This window comes from Archocentrus centrarchus, unplaced genomic scaffold (genome assembly GCF_007364275.1).
Source record: "Archocentrus centrarchus isolate MPI-CPG fArcCen1 unplaced genomic scaffold, fArcCen1 scaffold_41_ctg1, whole genome shotgun sequence".
Classification (NCBI taxonomy): domain Eukaryota; kingdom Metazoa; phylum Chordata; class Actinopteri; order Cichliformes; family Cichlidae; genus Archocentrus; species Archocentrus centrarchus.
In genome coordinates, this window is record NW_022060267.1 from 3,018,736 (window position 1) to 3,028,876 (window position 10,141).

The 10,141-nt window shown below is 49.0% G+C and overlaps 1 protein-coding gene across 1 annotated transcript; it reads left to right on the top strand.

Moving 5' to 3' along the window:
* Nucleotides 1–367: 367 nt before the first annotated feature.
* On the top strand, nt 368–9,304 carry LOC115777017 (high mobility group protein B2-like). Its single transcript, XM_030724824.1, has 5 exons — nt 368–506; nt 1,961–2,119; nt 5,030–5,181; nt 5,365–5,539; nt 8,880–9,304. Exons 2-5 carry the CDS (start codon nt 1,970–1,972, stop codon nt 9,003–9,005), a joined length of 603 nt encoding a protein of 200 aa, XP_030580684.1. The 5' UTR covers nt 368–506; nt 1,961–1,969; the 3' UTR covers nt 9,006–9,304.
* The last annotated feature ends 837 nt before the right edge of the window (nt 9,305–10,141 follow it).

Genomic DNA, 10,141 nt, shown 5'->3' on the forward strand with positions numbered 1-10,141 from the left:
ATACCTGCCAGTGTGTTTTCTGCTGTCAAATCCATAATCACACAACATCATAAACAGCTCTTTATAACCTCCTTTCTATCCAGCGCTGCGCTTGTGTGCGCCTCCAGTTCTGATTGGTCAGAAAATCTGACATACACAAATTCTGACGAATCAGATGGAAGTAAATGGCCTGGTGTAAGCGTAGAATTCCCGCCCTGGTGGCCTTGCTATGCGGGCGGAGCCGTGTGGCACAACTGGATTTGACTAGCGGTCCATTTAACCAATCAAAGAGCAGTATTAAGCGTAACTCCGCCCAGGTTTGAGGGGCCCTGTCCCGCCCCCTGAATAGGAATGACCAACGGGGGCGTTACTGGTGGGCGGGGCCTGCCTCACGCTCGACCCAGTTTGAAAGTGAACCAACGGCTCCAGTCGCAGCTTCAGCCCCCAAACAACAACAAGAACCCGGAGAACCTTTAGAACCCGACCCGGTCCCAGCCCGCCTCACCTGCAGTCGGCCCTCCTGACCAGTGAGTACCCCGATCAGCCCCACGGCGGGCCTGCGGTTATATATGTGTGTTTGAGGCGGAGATGAGCCGATGTGCCGGGCGTCTTTTTCCTGATGAGCGGGGATCCAGAGAGAAAGGGTCCGGGAACGGAGCTGAAAAACGGGATAAAATGGCCGCTTTGACGGTCGTAATGTGGCGGCGGGGCGATCCGATCTCCTTCCCGGTCCTTTGTGTGCTCCCTCTCGGGGACTGATCCAGACGTGTTGTTGTAAACACGAAACGCCCATTTTGGAGTATGAATGCCAGGAAATAGCCTGACCCTGTGCATACAGTGCTGACCTCCCCGGAGCGTAGACGGAGCCTTTCGTTGAAAATGCGCAGCAGACGGCGAGACTGTGTGTTTCCATTGCAGACGCGCCCGTTAGCAGCACTAACGGCGCTGCTGCGGATCAAATACCGCTGAATTTCCTGAGAGCCCCGCGGGGCTCCGCTCAGCCTGTCCGCGGGTTCACTGGGACTCTACGCGGCTGTTAGCCGGTTAGCCATGGCTAACGGAGGGGGATGGGGCGGAGAGCTCCGCAGAGGGCGGGAAGCAAATGGTGGTCCATTGTTCTGACTGCTAGCGCGGCTAGGCTAACCGCAGCGGCCGCCGATCAGCGCAGGAGGCCCGGATACGCGCCCCGTCCTCTATGCCAGGCTCTCACACCTCCAGCCGCGGGTGGACAGCGGGCACCGGCGCTTCGGAGGGAGGACCCAGCGCGATCCCGGGGAGGGGAGGCTGCAGCAGGGCCGGAGGGCCTCCCGCTGCCCGGCGGAGAAAATGGATCCCCGCCCGCTGCCTTTGTTATTCACAGCGAGCCTACGGAGCGCCGTTACCGGAGATTTACCACGGCCTTATACAGGGCTCATTTAACAGGTTATTAAACTGAGAATATCGGCATACACACGAGTTAAAGGACGTGTTTAAATAAAGATTAAATCCGCCACGAGAGGTCATTAACACGGTTCTTATTTTAATTATTACGGTTTGATTGATCCAGTTTGTTTAGTCAGGTACAAATACACTAATTATCCTCATCAATAATAACGGTCAGCCTCTATGAGTGCTGCATGTCTGATCAGTCATTAATCATAATAAATAAACTGTGGGTGTATGACACCATCAGCTTGTGTCTCAGAGTTTTCTTTGTGATGATAAACTGAAAGTTTCTGATCAGGACTGCAGAGTGATCAATAAACCAGTGACATGATGATCAGAGTGATCAATGATGGTGATCAGTAGTGAATCACAGCTGAGGTCAAAGGTGATGCCCTCACCTGTCCTTACTGACAGGTCAAAGGTGTTCAGTTTATGTAGCAGCAGCTGCAGTGTGCAGAAATACCTGCTCAGTGATCTGTGTAGGAGGAGTCTGCAGGTACAGGCTCACCTCTAACTCCTCCTTCTGCTCCTCTCTTCTTCTGTGGTGGATTTGCAGGCCGCCACTATGATGCGCAAAGATATCAACAAGCCGAAGGGGAAGACGTCGGCGTACGCCTTCTTCGTCCAGACGTGTCGAGAGGAGCACCGCAAGAAGAACCCCGAGCAGTCGGTCAACTTCGCAGAGTTCTCCAAGAAGTGCTCCGAGAGGTGGAAGGTGAGACGGGGGGGAGGCAGGTGGAGGTGAGACAGGTAAAGAGAGGGCGACCTGGACTAATACAGGGGCTCTATTGTCCCAACATCAGGACTCATGCTCAGTGTTTACAGGGTTGTTTTAAAGCAGGTAAGTGGTGTTCAGGTCATGTGACCAGTTACCTGTGTGAGACCTCAGGTGAAACAATAATGAAACCTGGTCACATGACTGATCAGATGTGTTATAGACAAGGGACTCATTTCTGTGTGAGTGTGAGAGAGAGAGTAATCCAGAGCAGGAAACACCTCACCTACCTGTGCTCAGCTGTCCAATCAGGACACAGAGAGTGTCCCAGCAGTGAGCAGCAGATCCAGCTGTTAGTCTGACTCCAGCTGTGCCTGCTCACACTCACTGGTGTTTATACTGGTTATAGTGGGGTTGTAATAAAGTGTTTTCAGGTCATTAATGTCTGAGTGACCCTCTGAAAGAAGCCTGTAATCATCATTTAAACCCTCCTGATTGAGCTCTTTCTATTCTCTGGATTAATGAGTGCGCTTCATGTGAGGAGCCTCACAGCACAGAGAAACAGAGAGCAGCAGCTCAGTGTTCAGGCCTGACCTCTGTGCTGATGTCACTCAGCCATCCTGATCTAACCTGCTTCACTCTGAGTGTGGATTTGGAGCCATCGGTCAGCGTGTTGGTGACTGATCAGAGCAGAGCTGTGACTCTGCAGCTTCACCTGGTCACTGCATCAGGAACGCTGCTGTGCTCTTCATCACTCAGTACAACAGCTCACACCTCATCCTCAGTCACAGCTGATGATAATTAACCCTCTGACATGGACGGGACCCCCTAATGAGTCAGGAAAGTCACAGGGCCTTAAAAAAATAGAGGAAATAAAATAATGTCAAAGTAAAGTATGTAAAACCAAAAAATAAAAATGTAAATGACAACAGTAAAGACATGAAATAACTGCATGAAGCAGACAGACGTGAGTCACAGTGAATCCTCAGAGCTGAGTCTTTAAATCTGTAGTTTGGTGTTGGGTAGAGATGACATCAAAGGAGGCGGAGCCACTCAGCGTGTGACATCATCAAACGCTACCTGACTGAAATGTCGGCCATATTGGTTTGTCTGCTGAAAGCTGTCAGCTGCTGTGTTATCAGCAGGAGAGAGCTCACTGTGAGCGACTCATCAGGTCATTTTTTCCTTCATCACTCAGAAAGGATGGGGGGGGGGGGTCAACAGCTGTGCTTAGAAGAGCAGTCACACTACACTGTACAGGAGAGCATCAGATACACTCATAATCATGTGACTGGATGTTCATGTACGTATGCACATGTCACAGTGCACATACACTATAACACTCAGCAGCCTGATCCACTGACCCTTATAATGATCAGACTCAGTTTATCACTCTGACTCTCAGCACTGATGCTCGCCTCTGTTAGCAGGAAGTGAGCCTAACACCACACAACAGACAATACAAATGGTGACCTCAGAAGTCATGTGATGTGCCAGGAACCCCCCCAAACCTTAGACATATATACATGGATGCCGCATAGAGCGGGGCGGCCTGTTGCTGTGACACGTCAGCGCGTCCACCATATTGGATGTGGCAGATCTGACTGTAGACTAATACAAGTGAACGGACTGAACTTCATAAAGCGCCTTTCTACATAGTTATTGAAGTTAATGACACACAGTCAAATATGCACTAATATACACTGGGAAACTGTTAGGCACAAAAAAAATAATTCTGTCTTCAAAATGTTAGAATGGCCAAAAAACATGTTGATGTGATTCTGTTTGACTGTAAAATGGTTTGAAAAACTCCACCAGAGTGCAGCATCTCTCACTTTCACCACATCCCATATGGCGGCGACGTTGATGTATGCGTCAGCGCTCAATGCGGCGTCTATGCCCTAAACATGCCTCACTCAAGCCTCTTTCCCACCAACAGGGTTCCAGAGCCGGTGCCTTAATTTGAACCATTAGGCAGGTTTTCCACCGCCGAAGCACTCGGTGCTCGGCCAAAAAACGGGTTCAACTCCGGCCCTGCAAACTAGCTGGTCTGGAACCACGAATGCATGACGAAAGCGGCAGAAGGGCGTGACTCTGCCATCTCAACATTAAGTTTTCTACCATATTACATGTGTATTACAGGAGAAAAGGCCTGTTCCTCAGTACTCAGGACTAGTTTGTACTCAGTAAGTTTGCTCAGGAGTCCAGACTTCCTGAGGACAGGACGAAGCTGCTGAATCACAGCTCAGCTCCAGAGATCAACATTTCCAATGTAACCTGTCCACAGTACATCTAATTAGAGTTGTTTCAGAGTAGATGGTTTAAAAAGTGTTGTTTAAGCACATTAAGGAGCATGAATGTGAAATAATTAGCAGTAAAGTTGATGAATTTACTCTGGAAGGATGTTAGCAGGTGCTAAAGAGCTGTGCATCATTATACTGAGATAAATACTGAGTAATAATATTTTAGTAACATACATATAACATTAATTTGGTCTGTAGATGTAAGAACAGCTGCCTGATTTAATCAGGACCATCATCAGCAGAGGTGGCAACAGTACAGACATCCTGTACTTCAGTAGAAGTACTGGTACTGAATGAAAAGTTCAAGTACTGGTTCAACTTCTTTACTCAAGTAAAAGTGTAAAAGTACAGGCTCTGAAATGTACTCGAGTAATAAAGTAAAGTAGTTCTTTATGTTTGTACCTGATATTAATGTTGATGTATTTGAATAAAGGTTTGTAGTAAGGCCTCAGTGTCTGCTGTGTTTGATCAGAGTGAAGGATGCTGGGCTCCAGGAGGGTTTCTCCTGAGTTTAGTGAGACTCGTCCTCTCACTCTGGGTGTTTGCTATGAAAATGAGCCCTGAGAGGTCAGAGGTCACCCACTGACTGTCTGCTCTCTGCCTTCAGGCTCTGTCTCCCAGCGATAAGAAGTGCTTCGAGGACATGGCCAAGGCCGACAAGGTGCGCTACAACCGGGAGATGAAGGACTACATCCCCCCCAAAGGCTTCGGAAAGAGGGGCCGCAAGAGGAAAGACCCCAACGCCCCCAAAAGACCCCCGTAAGACCCCAAATACACACTGATCCACAGACACACAAAGGTGTGTGCTGTAGTTGTTGTAACTGTGTTCTGTCCTTGATGCTGAGCTGTGTCCTCAGTGAAGTCTCTGCTGTTGCTGGGTTAAAGGTTAAACTCATGTTAGTCCATCACACTACTCTGACCTGTCTGTGTGTCTGTCTGCAGGTCAGCGTTCTTCGTGTTCTGCAGTGAGTACCGTCCCAGTGTGAAGCAGCAGTATCCTGGCCTCTCTATAGGAGACTGCGCCAAGAAGCTGGGAGAGATGTGGAGCAAGCTGTCCCAGTCTGAGAAGCAGCCCTACGAGGAGAAGGCCCAGAAGCTCCGGGAGAAATACGACCGGGTCAGCCTCACTCACACACACACACGGGTCACAGACAGACAGATGGGTCACAGACAGACACACGGGTCACAGACACAGATGGGTTACAGACACAGATGGGTCACAGAGACAGACGGGTCACAGACAGACACACGGGTCACAGACACAGGGGTCACAGACAGAGGAGTCACAGACACACGGGTCACAGACACATGGGGGTCACAGACAGACACACAGGTCACAGACACAGATGGGTCACAGAGACAGACGGGTCACAGACACACGGGTCACAGACAGACACACGGGTCACAGACACACAGGTCACAGACACACCGGTCACAGGCACACAGGTCACAGACACAGGGGTCACAGACAGACGGGTCAAAGACACATGGGTCACAGACAGACAGACGGGTTACAGACAGTCAGACGGGTCACAGACAGAGAAGCAGATGTAGTGTTTGGGAGGAGGTCAGGGTGGTGTGGTGGGGTCAGACCTGCTCAGCTGTTTGTTTCTCCCTCACTTTAACAGGATGTTGGTGCTGACTGGAGGGTTGAACCCTCTGGAGTAGATCTGCCTACTTATGATTTGACCTTTATAGTTGACCTTACAAACTGCTGACCTCGCCTTCTTTGGTATCATTCTTTTCAGCACAGCCTCACATGTGTGACTGCACACTTATTCTTTCACTCTGACATACTGCAGTGTTCTAGCTAGCAGTTGATCGCCAGGCGCTGCGCCAGGCTGAGGATTTCACCTTCACTCTCGGAGCTCTGCTGTCACTGCATTTAGCAAACAGGAGCCCCCCCCCCCGCGGACTCCACCCCGGCCAGATCGCTGCTATTATGGCTGCTTGCGCCTGGATTATTTCACTGCAATTTACAATCTACCACAGAGCACAGAAAGTTCACAATGTGCACGTTTGATCTCCCTGCGGTCGTGAGCGCGCTTGATTTCACGGCTACAGAAGTCGAAATGACAACCTGCTTGAACGCGAGGAGAAGTAAGAGGAAAAACGAAGATCAAATGAAAATTTCAGGCATGAATTAACTCGAGTGGATCATCGCTGACAAGTTTTTTCCACGCCTCCATTGTTTGTGTGGCTGCGCGCGCGTTTTACTGGCTGTGCTGAGAATGTCAGCTGTTATTTTTTCTTTACGTCAGCTGTAGCCACCAGAACATCACTATAACCATAGTTTGCTAGCGGGGGCTGCCATTAGCACTAGTGATTGTTTGGTGCCAGAAGCCCCCCACCTCAGTACGGCGGAGCTCCAGCAAAATGTTTTTTATGCTTTAATTATGGACTAAAAATAGAGCTGCAGTAGAGAGGTAATTTGGAGGAATAAAAAGCATTACAGCATTAAGCTCATGCAGCCCCCAGTTTTTCAACAAAAACACTCAATTAACAAGCGGGAGCGGCATTTAGCGGTTACCATTAGCTCGCTAATTAGCATTAGAAGAGCATTAGATCTGAGTAGAAAAAAGCTCTTTACTGTGAGAATCACAAACATATTTAATGAACCATTTTTACAACTTAAAATACAAATATGTTGCAATTTTTAAAACCTTATGTACAAATACAGCAAACAACAAACTTCTATAGAACTATTGACATTAAAAAGCAGCACTGCCACAGAACAATCAGCTGTCACAATAAGACGCCTCACTAATTATTTGTGCCGCTCCAAAAACACTTCCTGTCCCCACAGACAGAGGGCGCCATCACAGACAAACCTCCCCATCAGTATCAGTGTCTTCACCTGTTTCTCTGCAACCAAATGCTCACAGACACTTCCTGCTAGTGAAAATCCAGTTTTTACCATTTTTCCTGCATGAAACACGCATCGAACGTGAGGCACAGCCTAGATTATTGATCACAACTTAGTTGGCCTGTCGACATGATTTAAAAACTGGTATGTAGTTTGAAGTCCTCACTTTGCTTTTAAGCAGCATCCCGCTGCTACATCACTTTAAATTGACGTTGCCATTTGGAGGCACTGGTGCATCTGCCGACCCCCGAGGGTAAAACTGACCTCAGGTCTGAGCTTGACAGCAAACAGTGGCTGTCTGAGAGCCTCCAGGAGCAGTTTGATTGGACCTGAACAGCAGCTCCAACCTTCAGCATGAAGCTGAGCACATGTAGAAAAGAGCCAAACATCATCAGCTCCATGAACAAATGTGTGAAAGGAGAGCCATAAACTGCTCTGTTGGTCGTCACAGTGGGGTTGTATGTCATCATCATGTATGAACACAGGAATCTGTGGCTGATCCTGCTGAGTGTTAGGAATAATAAAGCTGTGCTGGTACACAGCAGGAACACTGATGAGTGTGTAACTGAGAGCGTGCTGCTCAAAGGTTAGAGTAAAGATTGAATTCAAACATCAGCTCAGTCTGCGTTCACATCTGATCTGAGGTCAGTACAGTGCAGGTGTCCAGTTTTAGGATATGAACCATTACAGAACAATAACACTGGTTTATTAGCTGATAACAGAAAAACTCAAGGAATAAAGTTGAATGTAAGAATCTGATCATTACTGAAGCTCATCAGGGAAACAGAGACATCCATGCTGTGGGTCAGGGTCAGCAGAGGTCAGGCAGTGTGCAGATCTGATTTTCTGACAGTCTCACTGCCTCAGCTGTGGGTATGCAGTGAAAAGTGAGACCACATCAGAAGACACTGTGGTTTCATCTGGACTCAGATTATGGACCTTGTTGGTAAAGTCTCAGATGGTAAAAGCTCAGATGGTGCAGAGGTGTTTGGAAATGTTGTAGGTGACTGAGTTTATGCTGCTGATAATGGATCTGAGTGGGACTCCTTCTTTGTGGATCTTCAGAAGTCCATAGAAGCATGGAGTAACTTCTCCAGGGTACAGGTGGAGGTAAGCAGGGAGGTCAGTGGCTTTTCCAGTTGTTGTAGGCAGCAGGTGACTTTCTTCTTGTAGTTGTTGTGGGGTCTTAAGAGCTCCTAAATGTTGTTTGAGTTTAGAAGATCGGAGCACCCCCCCCCCATCAGCTGGTAGTAGGGTGGTGTTTGGACCCTCAGGGCTGTGATGGCCTTGCACTGGAGACGGTGGCTGAAACTGCTCCTGCTCTGCTTCAGGTTGTGTTAGTGTGTTATTGCTGTTTGTGTGTCTGTGATGAGGTCCACTGTGGGCAGCTGTTGCTGCAGGTCCTCCTCTGCTTTAGAGGACCCTGAAAGGTTCTGCCTGTCTTTGGTTGTGCTGTTTGTGTCTTTTATATTCACTGAGTTTTGTCCTTTCATTAGTTTCTCCACAAACTGAGGAAGTTCCTTCGTACCCGCTCCTGAGCGCGTGCAGTGAGCTGCCACAGAGGATTAACTGCTTCCTGTCTGTGTTTCAGGACATGGTGGCGTACCGCGGCGGCGGCACCTACGCCAGGAACCCCAGCTCTTCAGCTCAGGGCGGAGAGGAGGAGGAGGAGGACGAGGGCGAGGATGAAGAGGAGGAGGAGGACGACGACGAGTAGAGAGAGAGACTGAGAGTGTGTTAGAGAGAGAGAGACAGGTAGGTGTGTGTGTTTCAGAGTGAAGGTCAGGGGCGGAGCCTAACAGCAGATACACTTCCTGTTCCTCCATTAGTGTGCGCCTCCCAACACCGTCCCCTCTAATATAACAGTTCCACCTGAGAGGAAGCACGCTGCCACTTCCTGCTGCAGCTGATGGTAGGGATGGAGGAGGAAGAGGAGGAGGAGGAGGAGACAGGTGAGCTCAGCTTTACATCAGCAGCAGCTTCCTGTCTGACAGCTGAGGTGCCGTTTACACGAGACCGTTTTCATTTTGAAACGGTGTCGTTTTGATGCGTTTCGGCCTTCTGTTTACACGACAACAGAGTGAAAACGATGTGTTTCAGAAACGGGGTCCAGAGTGGAGCGTTTCAGAAACGCACCGGCTTGCGTTTTCGTGTAAACACTTGAAACCGGGGTGATTTGAAAACGCTCGACTCGCACATGCGCACTATGGTTGCGACGGCCAGTTTTTCGCGCACGCGCAAACTGATAAACAGCACTCGTGAATCCGCGAGTGCTTCTTATGCTTTTCCTGTGTTTTTACCGTTTTGTAATTCAGCGTTGTGTGCAGCAGCGATCCAACCTCATCATCGGTCCACACAAAACCTCTCACATTGGCCGTTTTGTAAGTAATGAACAATTTGCCGCACTACCTACTGTGTCACTCCACGCATGCGCGTCTTGCGTAAACAAACTGCAAAGAGAAAACCAACGCCAACTTGTGGCCTGGCATGGGAACTACATCGTTTTCATCGTTTCACATGTCCTCGTGTAAACGTGGATCGTTTCTGAAACGCCATCGTGTAAACGAAAGGCTGAAACGCATCAAAACGACACCGTTTCCAGTGAAAACGGCTTCGTGTAAACGGCACCTGAGACATGAGTAGGTCAGTTTAGCAGGTGAGGACGTGCTTCCTGCTTCTGGAACATCACATGACTCCATCAGGCAGCAGGTCACATGACCACGCTCAGACAGGTGGAGTCATGTGACTGAGTGTTGGTGTGTTTGGGACACACAGTAGGAGGCCGGGCGCTCTGAAACACACACACCAGACCACAGAGAGAGAGTGTGTGTCACTGTGTGTGTGTGTGTGAAT